The sequence below is a fragment of the Motacilla alba genome, chromosome 1A (assembly GCF_015832195.1).
Source record: "Motacilla alba alba isolate MOTALB_02 chromosome 1A, Motacilla_alba_V1.0_pri, whole genome shotgun sequence".
In the NCBI taxonomy this organism is placed as follows: Eukaryota; Metazoa; Chordata; class Aves; order Passeriformes; family Motacillidae; genus Motacilla; species Motacilla alba.
Genome location: NC_052031.1, coordinates 910,257 through 929,607, shown reverse-complemented (window position 1 = coordinate 929,607; position 19,351 = coordinate 910,257). Strand labels below are relative to the sequence as shown.

Genomic DNA, 19,351 nt, shown 5'->3' with positions numbered 1-19,351 from the left:
GGGAGGAGCTCCATGTGATTTGAAGGCTCGCAGGGCCCGGCAGGTTTCAGCGGGGCCGCTGCCGACGGATCGCATGCGAGCACGGACGCGGGCACATCCTACAGAGCGCGGAGCACACGGGGACATAAAGCAGCCATTGTGCTGGCAGCAAGGCAACCTGTAACCAGATAGGCCCTGGCTCCATCTAAAAGCCATTTTCCCAGCATTTTTGCTGATTTGCTCCCCAGGAGCCTTCCCTGCCACAACAGGGCGCACACTCACGGCCAACCGGCGGGTCCAACGCCACGGGCTCTCCCCCCATCAGTGCCTCTGTGCCAGGGAATTCTGAGCTCTTAACCCAACAGAGGTGGCATGAGCCCCCCAGCAGAGCCTTTGGAGGAGGATAATTCCTTGGGAAGGCATTTAAAGCTTTACCTTGATATGGAAAGCTGCAGCTGTGGTGATCTGCTGGAGCCTCGCCTCGCACTAGGCCCTGCCCAGCTACCAGGAGGTAAGTTTGGCTTTTTTCCTCAGGGGAAAAGGGGCTGGAAATGCACCTGAAGCTCCTTTTTCCCCTTTCCTCAAAGCACAGCCTCCAAATCCAGCTAGAAAAGCATCCCTGCTCCAAACCAGCACATCCCCTCCTGCAGCAGCATCCTGGGCTTTGGTGTCCGCAGCCTGTCCTTACAGGACAAGGGACACATTTGGCACAGTTTCCCCCCCAGGTAGGACCTGACCCATCCTCAACGAGGTGAGCAATAAATCACAGCGAAAACACGGCTCAGATGTGGAACTTTTCATGTGAAGAGCAAGTTTTTACAGTCCACATTCCTCCTTTTCTGCACACCACCGTCTCCCGCTGCCCGGCAGGTGAGATGGGTTCCCACCTCGCTCTCCTGAGAGTATTTATCCTTGGAATGCTGCTGCCTCTGGCAGATTCCTCCCTTTTAAACTCTGCACATCTGGTGCTACAAACACAAAGTGTGGGCTCTGGCCTGGCGACTGAAGGCACAGAACTTTTGTGCCCCAACCACACAGGCCTGGGGGTTTGGAAGCATCCTTTGCACACCAAGAGAAAGCAACGATGGGTGCAGGGAGAGGGACAAGTTTGTTCTGCCAAAAAGGAGATTTCCAGCTGTTTTGTCCCTGTGGGTGTCACCCTGGATGTGCAAAGTGGAGATTTGTGGCCCATGGACCTGCACAGACAAAATCTGTGAGGAGAATCAAGCAGCGCAAGAGCCTGCCCTGTCCCATCCCAGGCTGGAAAATGAGAGAGCTGTGGTGGAGGCGGCTGGAGAATTCTGGTTTTTATTTGCTGGGATGATTCAGGCCCAAATTCCCACAGCTCTGGCTCAGAGGGGAGGCCCACAGGTGAGGAAGCACATCTCCAACAGCAGCAAACACACAGAAACCCTAAAACCCGGCCGAGCCCAAGTCTTCATTTTCTGCTGGACTTCAAATCTCTTCCTATGTAATTCCTATTTGGAAGTACAACTCAAACTGTTTTTTTTTTTTTTGAGAGAATGCACCAGGAACCTCTGAGAAGGACATCATAACTCATCCATGGGTCAGAGCAACGGGAAATAACAGGGACCAAACTCACTGCTGGATCTGAGCGAACAGAAACCCCCCTGGCTGCTGATCCCTGCGACTTCAAAGGAGCTGAACATCCCCCGTGGATGGCAGCAATAAAATTCCACTTCCATTAGCTCCATGTCCACCACTTAAAGGCAGCAGTCCCAATTTCCACACCAATTAGAGCTGCCCTAATGCTTGGCAGTACAAAGCTTTGGGGTTTTTGGTTTTTTTTCCCCCCGATGGGAAGAGGTGGAAGGGAAGAGATCAGGCGGCTCAGGGGAATAGCAGAGAGCCTTTCACTGCGAGGGCTCCTGCTCAAATCTGTCCTAGGCCAGAGGAACAGATGGTCCCTCCCGAGGGCTGGGCTGTGGCTTACATGGAATAAAGGATTGTCTCAGGCCACTGGTGGACAATTTACTGCAGCCACAAACACCCTGCTGGTGGTTTCTGCTCAAGAAACCCAGGGATTCCACAGCTGTGAAGCAACTGCTGCCTACCTGATCCCAGGCACCTCATTCCTGCAGGGAACTGAGGGGAATTGCTGCCTGTGAGCTGCAGGAACCTGGATTTCAGGCTAAATCCACCTGTCATCAGCTCCTTGGACTCGTCAGCACCAGCACACAGTCACTGAACTTCCCCTGGGAGGTTTGCAAGGTGAAAATCATGGGGAAAACGGGGATGGGGAAGTTCAGGGATCTGTGGCAACAAGGGGGCAAACCCACAGGGAAAGGAAGTTTGCTACAGTCTGTAAGCTGGGGATGGGAATAATAAACCCATGATTAATTTCAAACCAATTCCAAGCTAGTGCTCCCTCAGTCTGGATCTTCTCCAGGGCAGAACTGAACTTCCCACGGGCAGATGGCAAAAAGTCCACTGAGTATCCCAGGAGCAGAAGAGGGTCCACACGAGCCATGAGAAAGTGTCACCCAGAGAGGGGAATTTCTGTAACTGTGAGGGAATAAATTATGCCAAAAGATGTGGAGGGTGGGAGGCAGAAGTCAAATTCAGGCTTAAAAATGCCACTCATGGTTTTGGAAAATATTCAGAGGAAACCACCTGGGGAGAAATGGCTTTCTTAAAATTCTTGGAACCTGTTCTGCAGCTCCACGAGGGCTCCCAGGAGGAATCCTGGAAGTGAGGGCTCCTGGCCTGGCTTTTCAGGGATGGCTCCAGAGCCATCCAGCGGGGCTGGGCTTGTGCAGCCTCTCCCAGGCTCCTGCCCGGTGCGCGGAGCAGGGAAAATAGGGCGATTCCCTGGAATCTTCCTGCACAGCTGTTTACCCACTGCGGATTACTGCTGTCACATGAGCTGCTTTACAGCAAAGCCAAGCTGTCTCCATGAGCTGAGAAGGTCACTGGGAGACAGGGCCCTGCAGGGACAGACACATCACCCTGCTCTGCCTTCCCACAGGGACACCAGGCTGTGGGAAGGGCGTTCCCGATGGTCAGAGGGCAAGGCAAGGTGGTTTTACCTCCTCCCCTCTGCTCAGCTGGACTCTACACCACAGGAGGGATATCCCAGCACTGAGCCTCTGCTGGCCAGTGACCAGGCTCCAAGAAAAGCACTGGAAGCTGCAAGAGTCCTTACGGTGACAGATTTGCCTTCTCTTCCTTGGGTGCCCACCAATGTTTGGGACAAAGCCACCCAATGGTCACCAGCCGAGGGACACCAAGGTGCAGCTGCATCTTCTCAGGCTCTTGTGTAACCTGCTGATGCCTCAAATAACACCCCAGTGAATCCCAGAGCAGGACATGTCCTCCTCAACCCCAAATCTAATGGCTGAACATCAAGGAGGAGGAAAGAGTTCCACTTGGGAAAACAGAAATCTGAAAGCTCAGTGCAGCCACTTGGGAAAATTCACTAAAACCTCCCATCTTCCTCGCTCTGCCAGGGCAGGGCTGGTGCAAAAGGAAAACCTTTCTTGTTTTTTCTCAAACTGAGCTCACAGGCTCGGGGGCTGCAGGACAGGGCTCTTTACTATGCCCCAGAGGCATAAGACAGATGGGGCTGTGCTTTTAGGCTTTAAAATCAGACCCTGTTCCGGAGATCCAATGAGGAGGATAAATCCAGGCCCCGAGTGAGCCTCTGGATGTGCTCAGGAAAAAAGCAAGAGGAACTTGGGAGGTCAGAGCCTGCTAGGGAAGCAGCTGAGGCTCTCAGGAAAGAGGGGCCGAGCACTTTTCAAGGCAAAGAAAGCCAGCAGCCACCTGGAGTTTGGAGAAGTCCATCCAGGAAGTGGGGAACACACATTCCAGAGAGGAGCAGGGAGAGAGGGAGAACAGAAACCACAAGTGGCCCGCGGGGAGGAAACTTTGGTGTAAAACAAAAGGCCACGAGCTCGGTAAATGAAGAGCCAGCAAACCTCAGAGCAGGGAGCAGCCCCAAGGAGCAGGCAGGGCATTTCTCCTTCCCCGGGGCTGCCGGGGCAGGGGGGGAGAGCTCCCAAAGCCCATCTCATTTCCTAAGATGCCTCCCGCAGCAGCGACAGCTTGCTGGGATTTCAGCCAGCTTCCCATTTGGATCAGATTGCACCCTGCACCCACTGACAGCCATTAAGGGCCCGCAGCTCACAGAGTGCCCTCGGGTCAGACCAGCTCCTTCCATTCCCAGCAGAGACGTTTTCACATTTTCAGCTCTGCACTGCAGAGGGTGGCCTGACCCAGCCCGGCCCGCAGCCACCAGGGCACGCTGATGATGGCAGGAGCTGTGCCCTGCTGTCACCCACCGGCAGACTGCAGCAGGGTGTGCCATGGGGGTGCAGGGGGATCAGGGAGCCCCTCTCCACCCGCCCAGGGGAATCACAGGTAATTAATTCCTTGAGTGCTGCACGAGGCAGGAGTGGCACAGCGCAGGTGCAAACAGCAGTGACATCCCCAGCCTTGCCCCTGGTGCGGCACTGTCCCTTCTCACCAGGGATGGGGATGAGGCAGGAGGCCTTGCAAGGCAAAATCTGCCAAAATCTGCCAAAATTTGCACTGGGCGATGCTGCAGCTGCTCCGGCTGTGGGGGGCACTGCCCATCCTCAGCCCTGGGGTCAGCTGGGATCAGCTGGAGGAACTGCCCCCAAGTCCAGGCACAAATTTAGCCCTGCTCTGGGCAGCGGCTCACAAGGAGGGAGAGCTGGGACCTGTCTTTGGGGTTTCTGGAGGAGCAGGATGAGCAGGGATGGTGCCAGCAGCACGAAACTGCCCTGGGATCTCTGCTGTTAAGCTGGAAGATCTGCCAGAGGTGGGCTCAAAAAGCCGAGGTGGGGCTGCCACACACTCCAGATAGTTTGGAATGAGTTGTTACTGCAGGCAGAATCCACCACATGGGAATTTTATCCTGGAGAAAGGAGCAGCAAAGCAGAGCTGGTCTCCATTTTGGCTTCATCGATGTCCACCCAGCTGGGTTTTCTCCAGGCTGGTGGTGCCTGTGGCCCTGCCAGGAGCACCACAACCCTGTCTGGACCCCCTGAAGAAGCTCTGCTGCTCAAGCTCTGCCAAGCCTCTGATCCAGATTAGGTTAAGCATGGAGGAGGAGGAGAAGACCTGGAAAAAGGACTCGGCAGCATCTCTGATGGGTCAGGAGAGATGCAGGGCTGGGCAGAGCTGGATTTCTGCCCCCACCTGTGCCCTGCTCCCTAAGCCAAGGGCTGTGAATAAAACAGCACCAGGCTGGAGAGGTGCAGCTTGTCAGGAGAGCAATTCCCTATCCTGGAGCCAAAACACCGATCCCAGAGGGTGGCTCTGCTGAGATCTGCCTGCAGACACCCTCCAAAAACACCTCGGCCCTTTCCATCCCCATTCCTGGACTGGAAACAGTGGCAAACAAGGAAATGTTTCCTTGTGCCTCCAGATGTATTTAGGAGAAGATGCCAACTCTAGTGGCTGCCATTCCTGTCCTGCCTGGGTTCAACCACATCTCTTTTAGTCAGGAGCTTGTCCAAGGATTAAAATTCCCATCTACGGCAGACACCCCAAAAATCTTGCTGTGACCACAGAGCCAGGGGCCCTGAAAGCTCCAGCCACCCAGAGGGGACCAGGAAAGCTCAGGGTGTGGCTCTCAAAGCCAAGTTGTTGGGGATTTTCACACAATAAACAAAAAAACCCCTGGAATTTAACGTGAATGTTGGTGGTGGGAAAGTCAAATGAAAAGTCACTAAGAGATCACAGAACCATGGAGTGGTTTCGGGTGGGAAGGGACCTTTCAAGGTCACCCAGTGCCACCCCCTGCCATGGCAGGGCCACCTCCCAGTGTCCCAGGCTGCTGCAGCCCCAGTGTCCAGCCTGGCCTGGGGCACTGCAGGGATGCAGGGGCAGCCCCAGCTGCTCTGGCAATTCCAGCCCAGGCAGGAATTCCTCATTGCCAAGATCCCATCCATGGCTGCCCTCTGGCACTGGCAGCCATTCCCTGTGTGCTGTCCCTGCAGGCCTTGTCCCCAGTCCCTCTGCAGCTCTCCTGGAGTCCCTGCAGGCCCTGCCAGGGGCTTGGAGCCCTCCCTGGAGCTTTGGTTTCTTGAAGACAGAGAAAAGCAGGATCCAGGGAATACCAACACATCCCTTCACCTGCCCAAAGGCCTCTTTTCAGCACTGAGCAGCTCCTGCTGAAGCCACCTGAATTCCTGAGGGGCTGTGAGATGAAGGTGCAGAAGCCTGGAAAGACATCAGAGAAATCCACCCAACAAATGGGCTTCAACTCCAACCCAAACCCACAGGGAGTCCCAGTCAAGCATCACATTCAGAGTGTTCCCAGCCAGACTGACCAATTCCTGGCTTTGGGATGAAGAGTCACCATGAAAATTGTGGGATTTAACAAAAAATAACCAGGATCCATCAAATATGAAACTTCCCAACATGACAACTCAGAAGACAGTGTCAGATCGTCTCAATTTTCCAAGGGAAATTCAGGATCAGCCAAAAAAACTTCAGCTTCCTGTTAGCACAGCAAAGATGGGAGCTGCTTTAGGTAGTCAGACCGGCTTTAAATTCTTGCACCAGCCAATAGGCAGCTCCTCTTTCAAAATTTATGGCTAAAGAAGAAATCCTGCCCAGCCTGGAGTCGCTAGCAGTGCTGCTCCCTTCCCTCTCGCAGGCCAGAACAAAAGGGAACATATTGCAACTATGCTGAGAGAGAGGAGGGCTGCTGTCTATTGCTTTAAATGTAATGTTAATGCCCTGTAATCAGCTTTAATTTTTAAACAGACCCAGCCCTCCTGTCCATTTCCCCTAATTCAGGACACGTGGAAGGTAAATGGCCTGTGCTTAAAGAGGGCCAGCCTGGGCTGTGACAGCTGGGCAGCCTGTGAGGCTCAACTGCCTGATCACAGCAATGGATGTCAAAACTCACCAGGGGAGGGGACACGGGGAGGGCAGGGAAGGTGCTGGAGATGCTGTGAGGTCAGGGAGAAGCCAGGAGACAAGGCCAGACAGGGCATGGCTCATTCAGGGGCTCCCCGAGAGCAGCAGGAGTGAGGGAAGGGATGGAGGTGTCCAGGGAAAGGCCTCGGATAAACCCCTCCCTGCCCCAGGGAAGGGGCTCCCTTTGGGATACTGGGGACTCTGGCATGGACACGCTGAGCAGGAACAGCCACTGGCTTTTAGGGACAACACCAGGAACTGAGTCACTCCTGGAGCCTCCTCAGGGTGCTGCCTCCTCCCTCTGCACTCTCACAGAGCAGCCTGGAGACTTCCAAAAAGATCTGGATACAGAACAGGGGCACAAATCCACCCAGGAGGCTCCTTGTGCTCCTCAGGCACCTTGTGAAGAGGAGAGAGGCCTTGGGACATCCCGAGCGCTCGTCATATCAAAATATTTTTCCGTAAGAGTCACAGAATGGTTTGGGCTGGAAGGGATCTTAAAGATCCAGCTCCAAGCCCCTGCCATGGCAGGGACACCTTCCACTGTCCCAGGCTGCTCCAAGCCCCAGTGTCCAGCCTGGCCCTGGACATTCCAGGGATCCAGGCCAGCCACAGCTGCTCTGGGCACCCTGTGCCAGAGCCAGCCCCTGCTCCCAGCCTGGAATTCCTTCCCAAAATCCCATCTGACCCTGCCCCTGACAGTGGGAAGCCATTCCTGTAAGCCTCACTCCTGTAACTCCCCATTCCACACTGGAAGGCTGCTCTAAGGTCTCCCTGGAGCCTTCTCTTCTCCAGGCCAAATAAAGACAACAAAATGAGGTTTTTCTCCCCCAAAAGGCAAACTGCCTCCAGAAATGACCATTCTGTGTTCCCATCGAGGAAGCCCAGAGGAATTCTCCTCCAGCCCCTGCTGGGCTGAGCGGGGCTGGTTCCACCCCACACCTGGAATGGACCCGGGGCAGGAGGAAGCTCCGGCCACGGATGTGGGACAGGAGGGGCTATTTTTAACCCCGGCTGGTGGGCAGACAAATCCTAATCGCCAGCGGCAGCCGCCTCATCAGCAGGGCCAGCATGTCACAGCAAAGCCGGCCCCGGTGGCCGTGCCAGCCCCGCGTCACAGGGACAGCGGGATTAGCGCCGGCAAACGCCACCAGGGGTGGCTTCAGAGGGCAGGGCAGGGTGTGCCAGGGTGGCACACAGCAGCTCTTTGGGGCCGGGGGATGCTGTGGCTCTCCTGGTGCTGGCATGGCAGCTGGGGTTGGTGCCCCGAAATGCCAGCAGGGAAGTTCTGCTCACTGCCGGCAGAGCCAGAGGCTGACAGTGTTGGTTTTCCCAGCTTTTATAGAGATGGGGCAGCTGAGAGGTGTTTGCAGAGATTTTATTCTGTTATCAGTTTTGATGAATGGTGAGACACAAGAGATGTAAAACTCACTGCTATTCCATCAGAAGTGAACCTGGTTTTTGGTTACAATACTTTGTGAATGCTTTTCAGCCTTTTGCCACACAATGCTGCTGTTGCTTCTAACACCAACCACGTTGTATTACCCCATTTCTACAAAAACTAAAAAATCCAACAACAGGGAAGGGGGGTAGGCACAGGATGCAGTCAGGAACCCCTCTCTACAGGGCACACACAGGGGAGTGAGTGTCCTTGGAACCATGGAATCGTTAAGGATGGAAAACACTTCCCAGACTGAGTCCCACCATCCCCCAGCACTGCCAAGGCCACCACTGCCCCACGTGTCCCCAAGTGCCACATCCACAGGGCTTTGAAATCCCCCAGGAATGGGGACTGCACCCCTGCCTGGGCAGCTGTGCCAGGGATGCACAGCCCTTTCCATGAAGGAATTTTCCCCAAAATCCCCCCTGAGACTCCCCTGGCCCAGCCTGAGGCCGTTCCCTCTCCTCCTGTCCCTGTTCCCTGGGAGCAGACCCCATGTCCCCAAGTGCCACATCCACAGGGCTTTGAAGTCCCCCCAGCGATGGGGACTCTACCCCTGCCCTGTTCCAATGCCTGACAAGAGAGGAATTCCAGTGCCTTTCAGTGAGGAATATTCATCCTAATATCCTAAACCTCCCTGATGTGATTTGAGGCCCTTTCCTCTGGTCCTGTCCCTTGTTCCCTGGGAGAAGAGATCCCGACCCCACACAGGTGAAGCTCCTTTTAACTGAGGGTTATGCCAAGGGATTTCACTCAGAGCCCAACAGCTCTGTTGCTGCTAATTATTCCTTGATACACAGCAATTTGTCCTCTAGGAAACAGCTCTCCCTGTCCCTGGAGCTGCTCAGCAAACCCAGGAATTCACTCTTCTGCTCTCCTTGCTGGCTGCCACTGGCTTCTCTTCTACCCTTTCTCATCTGAAATACACCTGCAAAAATGATTTTCCTCACCTTTCCTTCAGGTTGGGATTAAATCCTACCTGTTTCAGGGAAAACCTTCATAAAAAAATTCTGTTCCCACCAGGGAGGCCCTACAAAAAGCTTGACTCTTTCCTTCCTGTCCTCCTGGATGCAAACATGCTGATCTGCACTTTGCCAAGCTGCTAGCGACTCATTTGGGTCCATCTTCCCTAAAAAGGAGATCCAACAGGAAAAACATAAAATACTCCTTTTAAAAAAGTGACATTTGCAGCCCCTAATCCTCCCCCCACCAAATGCAGAAATGTTTTTCTCGTGTGAAAAAGCCACCAGCTCCCAGCGGCTCCGTGTTGCACCTCCCCATCCCGAGGAATCCCAAAGCAAGGACAGGGATCCCAAACCCCTGCTGGGTTTTCCCACCCGTGTTGCTGCTCTCTGGGAGGCACACACAGCACAGGGAACAGGATCCCAGTCCTGCCTCTCCCTCCTGGAGGTGTTTCCATCTGCAAGCAGCCAGGACTGGCAGGCAGAGAGCTCCAGGCTGGAGCTGCCAGAGCGTTCCCATTTCCCATCTGCATGGCCAGGCTGGGCACAGCTTCCCACCTGCTGACTTTGGGTGGGGAGCTCGGCAGCTTTTCCAGCATTTAAACCTCTTCCCACATGGAAATCACCACCTGGAGCAGCAGTTCTGTGTGGCACTGTCACCCCAAACGCCACTGAGGATCCTTTATCCCGTGAATGTTGGAGTCCTGCACGCTGAGAACTTTAAACTTGCTGTGCTGAAGGGCACAGAGCCACAAGAAAATACTATATTGGACCTGAGGCCGTGGAGAAAGCTTCCAAAATTGATTGATAGCACTGAGATTACGGGTGTGGAGTTTGATTAGAAGTGTGTAATAGCACAGAGTAGAAAACATAGAGTTTAAGGTTTTAAAATATAACAATATATATGGGGCAAGATAGAGGTTTTAGGGCAGTGGCTAGTTGTTCCTCTTCACCTTCTTCTTCTTAAGTAGTATTTTGTAATTAGAAAAGTCTGCATTGTGGACTTTGAGTGATTAGTTATTAAGTTAAAAGTGAAAATAATTTAGGTGTCATTTCTTAATCAGATAGTTTAGCCCTAAAAGACCTTGTATAAAAAGATAGTTGGCCATTCTGTAGCTTGTTAGTAGAATGCTGTAGAGCTCACCACTTGTGATATAAATAAGAAATAATAAACACGTAAATCTGAACACAAAATATCATCTCCAGAGCTTCAATCTCAGCCTTGAGAGAAGCAGGAAAAAGAAGCCAAAAACCAACAGCTCTGATGCCTCCTTCCTGGGCTTGTGAAAGCAGGGAGCTCTCTAATCCGCCCTGCCCACGTCAGACCCTAATGCTCCTCACAGATCCTGGCTCAGCCCTGCCCTGAACACAGCCCCCTCTGCTCGTGTGGAGAGCGGGGCTTGGATTTTCGGGGTGGAGAAGGGCAGGACTCGTGGTGGGCTCCCCTCAGTGCCCCCTCTGTGCTCCCAGGAGCATTTCCAGCAGCACAGGGAGGAGATCCAGCAGGAAAATCTGCTTTGGGGACAGGAAAAGAGCAGCCAAGGGGGACAAGCAGGAGCCACTGGATCTCTGTGAAATCAATTCCCTGGCTGATCCCACATCCTCTACAGCTTCTTCTTCTATCCCAACTCTTCCCAGTGCTCCTCATTGCATGGTTTGATCCCAGCAGGAGCTGGAGCGTTCCGCTCCTCTCACCTTGCACACCAAGCCCGGCCTGGTGCTGAGCAGAGGCCGTTCCACCCTCCCCGGGCAGAGCTGCCCTGCCCCTCCCGGGCAGCTGCAGGCACGGCCCCGCCAGGAGCTCATCAATATTTCAGGATGCAGCCGGGAAGCCCTGGCAGCTCTCAGGGCCCCAGGATCAATGGCAAACAAAAGGCAGCGGGAGGAGGCTGCTCCAGCATGGGAGGAGGCTGCTCCAGCACCGCTCCTTCCAACCCCACCGAGCTCCTGTCGCTCCAAAAGCAGCTCCGGGGCACAGAGTTCTTCTCAGCAGAGCATTTCCCAGCATTTTCAGGGGCTGCTGCTGCCACACTCCCCTCCACTTGCTCTCCATATTCCTCAGTTCAATACCAACCACTTAGGAGCAAAAGCATCTGAGGCTCCAAGTGCGGGGTCACCGGTTCCTGCGTCCCCACCCGGAGCAGATGCTCCTGGGGAGCAGGAAAACCATAATAATGCACTTAGCTGGTTTGACACTGCACGGGAGCAGGAGATCTTGTTTCCTTCAGCTGGGAATGGAACAGATCACAAGATTATCCAGAGCCCTTTCGCAGTGCAGCCACGTTCCTGGGCTCCCTGCAAGATATCCAGCCCTGGAGTGCAACATTTCCATGAATATTCAGAGGGCTCCTCTTTTTAGCCATCTCGGTGGTCTTGTATTGTTGTTATTATTATTCAGATAATTCCAGAGAAGGGATGGGAAAATGCCACAGTGAGAGAGAAACAACAAAAAAATTTTTAAAAGAGACTAATTACACTAAATGGCTAAGATGAGGATGGAACACCTTGCCTGACCTCCAGACATTTTCACAGAAATCATGGAATGGTTTGGGCTGGAAGTGAGTTAAAGATCATCTCGTTCTTGCCATGGGGACACCTTCCACTATCCCAAGTTGTTCCAAACCTGTCCAGCCTGGCCTTGGACACTCCCAGGGATGGGGAGGTGTCAAACTATCTCCTTTACCTTATCAGTAAGATGGAGATAAATTTCTATCCTGCCCGTCCAGATAGGTTTTTTCCTCAGAAAAGTCCTGCAGAAGGGTCAGAGCATTCCCAGAAAGAAGCATTTATTGGGAATATCAGCCAATTAAGACCTTGCAAGCAACAGAGAGAAGGGGAAAATTGCTGGTTAGGACCATTCTGGCTCTGGCAGTTTTCCCCAAATCACTCCCAATTCCACCTCCTCTGGACAGGAGGGCACAGAGTGGATTTTTCCTGCTGCATCCATCAAATGGTGTCCAGGAGGATGCTCCCACTCCCACCCCAGCTACGCAGATAAATCCTGCCAGCAGTGAAATCCATCTGCTCTGCCTCCCCAGCCAGACAGCAGCAATGGATACCAACATCTCCTCCATCCCTGAGGGAGATATATTAGCTGGTTACGTAAGGAACCAACAGCATGGAGCTTCCAAGGACTCCAAAGCCCTTCCCCTTAATGCCACCGGAGATTAGAGCAAATCGAAGGAGAGTGGAAACCAGGCGAGGGGCTGTGGGCGAGGTTGTGCTCACAGGAAAATGCTGCAGTCTCTCCTCTTAATGCACTCTAAATCCCATCTGATTTCCACCTCGGCTGCTAGGAAAAAAAAAAAAAAAAAAAGGAGAAAAAAAAGGAACAAAAAAAAAAAGCCCAGCTTGTATTGAAATGATGTCAATGCTGGGAGAGTGAGGTGGAGTGACTCAGGGAGGGTGGGGAGAAGGGGAGTTTTAGGGGAAGCATCCAGAGGAATCCAGACTGTGAAAGCATTTTGGAAGCAGAGCAGAGGGAGCCAGGGGTGCGGATCTGCTTTTCCAAATCTGATTAGTTGCTGGTTTTGAGCATCCAGGGTCAGATCCTGCCTCTGATAAACACACAGCACTTATCGCCCTCACGCCAGGCTGCCGGCACAACAAACACAATCCTGCTCTTCCCTCGGTGCCAGATGCATCCCCAGCTCCGGGGACAGGGATTTCCCTTCATTTCTGCTCCCTCTTCAGGCTGGCTGACTCCACAGCAAGTGAAGCAAACCAGCTCCGAGTCAAATTCCTCTTCCCTCCTCTGCTTCAAACTGAACATCGACGTTCCACACGGAGCGGAGCGCGCTCCCCGCTGGAGGAGGATTCTGATGGAAGGCAGCTCTCACCTGAGCAGGTGTCTGCTTTCATGCAAAGTGACAGTTCTGTCACCCAGCCACAGTGCTTGGCCTCTGTTTGACAATTCCTGTCCAAACAGCCCAACCCTCGAGGTGAGGTTTCTTTACACCTTCACCCTTTGCGCCCTTTCCCGGCTGATTTTGACACGCCTCCTTCCACCTAACCCAAACAACCACTGGGTTTCTTGGGTAATTCCATAACAACCAGTCTGAGCTTGGAAATGATCCCAAAGTCAGGCTGGAAAAGACCCCTGGGATCAATGAATCCAACCCATGACCCAACAGCAAGGCATGCAGTGCCACTTCCAGGTGCTCCTTAAACACCTCCAGGGTCAGGCAGAAGCACAGGACAACTGGAGGCAGTGGATGAGCCCCAACGAGGCACATTTTCATATTCCATTCATCTCCTGAACTGGGTTTTATGGATTTACAGTTTTATTTCTAGTTTGAAGAGCTGCAAAAGTCACCAGAGCTGGCAGAAGGCATAGAACAGGTGAGAAATGCTACAGAGAATCCTGGCATCAAGAGATCGACTGTGGTGGGAAGATGGAACATGAAGCAGGAGGAAAACAACCTGAGGCTGACTCAAGAACAGCCACCAAGCACAGAAATAAAGCCTTGAGAAGGGCAGGAAATAAGTAATGAAATGTTGGTTTAAGAGTTCTGGAGATGAGTTTATTATGGCACCAACTAACTGTGTTAATTGATCAAGGCTGGTCCTTCCTGTGCTGGGCACAGACACATCACGGAGCAGTTTTCCCAAAAAACACTAAGGATGTAGAACCAGCTGTAGAGGAGGGGAAAGAGCAGAGCCACCAGCACTCCAACAAGGAGTTTGTCCTCCCATTCCACCCTGAGATGAAAACTCACAACTGGTCAGTGTCCCCCGGAGTGAGGGAGGAGTATTTTACCACCCAAACCGTGCCATTTCAATAAAAAGAGAGCAAAAGGATGTTTTTAAGAGCCTAAATAAAAAAAGCCACAACAAAACCTTTGCAGAGGCCTTACCATTGGCATCCTGGACTCCTGTGAGCGCCCCCACTGCTGCTGCAGTTTCCCCAGACAGGACAATCTGTCCCCCTCCTTGAAGGGTGGCCTCGGCCAGCGTGGCTACGGCGTGGGCAGCGGCTTCACTGCGGAGGGGAGACAAGGGTTAGGAACACCAGAGAAACAAATAACTCCATTTTAAGCAGCAAACACACACCAGGAGGGCAGCCCAGAGCAGAGGGATTCCTGTCTGGCCTGGCTGAAGTGATGCACAGCAGGAAATCAGCACTGCAGGAGGAATGGATGGGAAGAAGCTGCCCCTGGTGGATTTTTTCAGGTCTCAGAACAGCCCTGTGCTCTCCCTTTCACCTGGGACTTGGGTAAAACTTTGGGACAATTCCTTCCTGCCTCTGCATTCAGGTATCAGCCCTTAGGCACTGGCACATCCTGGGGCTCTGCAGATTTCAGAGCTCTCCCTTCTGCCCCTCCACCTCGCCCTGCTGCCATGACCAGCATCACCAGTCCTGGCTTCAACTCCCCCCAGCCAGGTGGCTTAATAATTCTGTTTAATGAGCATTATTTTCCAGCAGGGTGCTGTTAAATTTCTTCACACAAATTAAGCCAGGCCCAAAAGCCCTGCAAAGGTGCTCAAGGAGCTCCAGAACAGGGATAGGGTAAGGAAAGAAGGAAAAGAAGCTGGGACTGTCTCCACCAAGGTGGAGCTGCTGAGATTCTACAGCTGAGGGTGTAAAAGGAACTTAAACCCAACCAGATCCAGGGCAGGGACACCTTCCCTAACCCAGGTGAGCCCCAGCCAGCCTCATTGGTGCCTTTGAAAGATTCCCTGCAGCTCTCAGGGGATAAAAGTGGCTCTTGAAAAGCCCAAAGCAGCTGCAAAGGGCTTCAAGGTTGTTGGATTAAGCCTTTTTTTGACCCAGAGATGGGAGGGGTTTGTGGTGAGGCAACACAGATGTTATAATTATATATAACAATAACAATAATAAATTCTATTTCATATGCACATATATAATTATATATATAAGGTATATATGGGGTGGTTTTGTGGGTGAGACAATACAGATGTTACAATTCACACTATTACAATCAGAAACGAATAATTTCTTAATTACAATACATTATAAGTGTTTCTCAGCCTATCAGCTTTCACTACACCATGCTGTAAATGCTCTAAAGCTAATCATCTAAAATTATTTCTAACAGATCTTACTGCAATACACTTTTCATAGTTATCTTTTTCTAAAATACCTAGTCTTATTTACAAAACCACCCTTTAGAGCTTATTTTTAATTCCATTTCTCTCCTAACAATGTTTATCCTATTCCCTAGCATTTCTAAGCCAACATTTCTTATCTCAAGGTTTACATACACACACACACCATGGGAGTCTTCTGTCCAACTTCAAGAATCCTCTACAAATTCATTTCCCACACAAGGTCACCCCAGGCTGTTCCAGTCAGGTGTGAGATGGGAACAGGGTTTGTGGCCAGCAAAGCTGCTCTGTGGTGTCTCACAGCAGCCCTGCTCTGAGAACTGCCGTGGCAGATATTGAGGAAGGGATGCACCCAATCCTTCCCCTCCTACACCCTCCCAGCTTCCCAGAGTCAGCACCTGGACCATCAGCTCTGATCTGCCTCTAATTCCCTCTGAAACCCATCTACACTTTTTGCTTCCCCAGCATCCTGGAGCGAAGAGTTCCACACTGAATTAGAAGGAAAAATTGCATTATGGTGCTTCAAAACCTCCTGGCTGGGCAGCCCTTTAGTCTGGTGTTGTGAGAAACAGAAAAGAAAACTTCTCCTTTCTTGTTTTCCTCATGGTTTCCCGCATTTCCAGTGATCTCCTTCCCACAGCCCACTGTGGGATCATTCCTGGGGTTTGATCCCTCTTTTCTGTTTGAGTGGTGAGCACTTCCCACACTGTCCAAGATGTGAGTCAGTTATTCCAAATCCTGGCTTGCCCTTAATGCCTTTCCTGATAATTCCTAATATTCAGCTTATTTTGACAGTATCTGCTCAGCAGTGGTGGAACATTCCTGAAGTCAGACTTCCTACCAATTCCTACCTCAATTAAGCAAAAAAAAGGAGGGATTTCCTTTAGTTTCCCCATGGATGCTCTCCCTCTGCTCATTCTCTGCTTGACCAATTGACTCAATTGTTTTCCAACTGTTTTCCCACATTTTTTCCTTCTCTTCCCTCACTTCCTGCTTAGATGTCAAACACTTTCCCATCCACTCAGGGTGGATTTTCAGTTCTCAGCAGCCCCTCTGTGTCTGAGCAGCTCTCAAACACTCACAGAGAACCAGAATATTTTCTTGCCTGGCTTCCCTGCTCCCCTTGGCACATCCTTCTCCTTCAGGAGCTCTGGGAAGGCATTTTCCCTGCAGGAAGGCCCAGGGCAGCTCAGCAAACCTGGCATCAGGTGTAACCCCATGCCCAGCCTTCCCACTTCTAAAAAAAAAAATCCATGTAGGGAAATCTGGAGTCCTGGAAAAGTGCAGGATAAAATGCTGCAAGTTGGATTTGGGGAGATGGGGCTTGTTCCTGTAACTCCGGTGTCCTGAAAAGATCATTTGGTTTTAAAAGGGAGTTTTACAGGGAAATATCAGTAAAAAAAGCCTATTTGAGCAACCTCAGGTAGCAGACAAGAAATATCTGAAGGACCCAAATCTGCATCATAAAGAGCAGAAACAGTTCTAGGTGTGTTTGGGATTCAATCCCAACAGAGATTTGGGAGCAAACAGGGATCAAAGTGATTCCTTCAGCAGTTTCTGGATGGAACAAGGTCTTGGAGCTTTATTCCAGCTACCAGCAGTGTGATCTATGTCCTGTCCCACCCGCTGGCTGCTAGCCAACAGCCTCTAAGCAGGATCCTGGTTTGGATGAGGGAAATTCTTGTCCACAGCACTGAAGTGGGAAACCTCCTCCACTGCTGTGCTGTGATTTCCCATCCCTCAGGGAGGGCCACAGCCATTTCCAGGTTTTAGGAACAGCAGGATGAGTTTAAGCAGCTCAGCAGAGCTGAGCAAAGATATTTCATCCTGCTGGATGGACCTGTGGAGCTACACCTCAGATCTTGCTAACCTGAGTGCAGCCAAAAACCCTGATAACCACTGCAGCTCCCACTTCAGAAAGATTGGGGGCAAAAAAAAAAACCCAAACCGGTGAGCTGTGGAGGAAATTCTGATTCTGACCAGAGCAGGAGTCAGGAGCTGTCCTGCACACACCACCCGCCGCATGAATCCGCTGAGGAAAAGGGTGAGCTGAACAGGGTGAGCTCTGCCTCAACAGAAGGAAGCCGTGGCAGGAGATGGCAGGCTCAGGTGTCAGCTGTGCCCTCTCCAGGTACCTGTTGAGCGCCATGGTGACAGTGGCTCCCTGCTGCATCTCCTGCGACGCCGCCACCGCCGCCTCGGCTAACGAGGCCACCGCCTGCGTGGCCTCCGAGGCCTGCGTCGTCTGGATGGTCATCTCCCCGCCCTGTAGCGTCGCCCAGTTCTGCTCCACCTGCCAGGGAACACGGGCAGAGGCTGTGGGATCAGGAGCACCCCCTCCAGGGGTGGCAGCTTCCCAAAAACAACAATGGATTGGTTTTCGTAGAGTCTAGCTGTGTCCGGCTCTGAGAGCGGGGAAAGGGGAGGGAGGCTGGGGCTGGACACTGCACCCTCCATCAGCCATGAGTGCATAAAGATCCAGAAAGGTCCTCAAAAACCCAGAAACCACAGAATTCACAGAATGACCAGGTTGGGAGAGACCTTCAAGCCCATCGAGTGCAGCCCAGCCAGACCCTGGCCCCCAGTGCCACACGCAGGCTTTGGTGACACAGCCAGGGATGGTGGCTGCAGCACCTCCCCGGGCAGCCATCCCAGAGCTTTCTCCCCTTTCTGGAAAAGCTTTTTCCTGCTCTCCAGCCTGAGTTTGCCTTGGCCCAGCTCGAGGCTGTGTGCTCTGGCTGTGTCAGTGCTGCCTGGAGCCAGAGCCCAGCCCAGCTGAGCACAGGCACCTTTCAGGAGCTGGGAGAGCGATGAGGGCAGCCCTGAGTCTCCTTTCTGCAGGCTGAGCACCCCCAGCTCCCTCAGGGCTCCTCTCAGGGTTTGTGTCCCAGCCCTTCCAAATCCTCAACAAAACAGAGCAGTGGTGTTGTTCTTGTACCTGGATCGCTGCCTGCCAGCCTGGGCTGTTTGTTAATTACCTGTGATTAACAGCCATCAATTAAAACACAAGTTCCACCTCACCATGAGGAAGAACTTCCTTCCTTCCTTCTCTCCTTCCATGGAGAAGGAAGCTCTGCAGCAGCTGCCCAGGGAAGCTGTGGAGTCTCTCTGTCTGGAGACATCCCAAAGCCACCTGGATGTGTCCCTGTGTCACCTGCTCTGGGTGACCCTACCTTCGACTGGATGATTCCCCAAGGTCCCTTCCAACCCCAGCTGCTCTGGAATTCTGTGTTTCTGCAGTGCTGGAGCCCCAGCACAGATCACATCCCTCAGGGAAATGAGCTGTGGTTTCCTCCCTGTTTCTATTTGCACATTTTGGGGATTGGTCCATGTTCCCCTGCAGGATTTGTCTGGACATCACCTGTGACCTCGGATGGGATTGAGCCATATTGCTTAATAAAAGATGATGGTGGCTGGAAATGTTCATTTATCCCAGATATTTGAAATTCCCTAACTCCAGACATTCCCATAGAAAATTTTCATATTTCCTGAAGTTCACCCCGTTGCTCATTTTCCCCCGTAATTTCATGTGGAGCTTCCCAGCTGGTGAGATAATGATTATATGGCCACAAAATCCACCAGGATGAGAACTCAAAACATACTTTGGACCAAAAAATCAGAGGATCTGCTGACAAATCCTACTGGCTGCTTTGCAAGGTGGAGATCTCCCTCCACCTCCCATCCCCATAAACATTTTAGGACACTCCCTAAATTCTGAAACACAAATTAAAATGCTGTAGGGGGTGATGAAAAAAAAATCCCAATTTGCTGGGATGGAGATGGTTAAAAAACCCATAAAAGCAGAGGTGATCGAGGGAAAATTTTGCATGAGGAAACTTTGCTGCCTTTGAGCAAAGGGTAATTCCAACCCAGGATGGAGAGGGAGGGAGGAAGAACCTGAAATTGTGGGGGGGGAGAGCCCAGTGATGCCCAGCAAAGGTGCCCAAAGAGTTCCAGAGCAGGAAAGAAGGAAAAGAAGCTGGGA

The 19,351-nt window shown here is 52.2% G+C and overlaps 1 protein-coding gene across 4 annotated transcripts in view; it reads right to left on the bottom strand.

Annotated features, from left to right (window-relative positions):
- NRF1 (nuclear respiratory factor 1) overlaps positions 1 to 19,351 on the bottom strand; it is a 60,164-nt gene that overhangs the window by 10,459 nt on the left and 30,354 nt on the right. For 3 of the 4 annotated variants that reach the window (XM_038154249.1, XM_038154245.1, XM_038154247.1), the window contains exons 9-10: positions 17,502 to 17,659; positions 14,157 to 14,281 (exon numbers count right to left, since the gene is read on the bottom strand). In XM_038154249.1, coding sequence (XP_038010177.1) covers positions 14,157 to 14,281; positions 17,502 to 17,659 — 283 coding nt within the window. Of the gene's footprint in view, positions 1 to 9,938; positions 12,593 to 14,156; positions 14,282 to 17,501; positions 17,660 to 19,351 lie in introns of those variants that run through there. The other variant, XM_038154248.1, reaches the window with a different exon arrangement.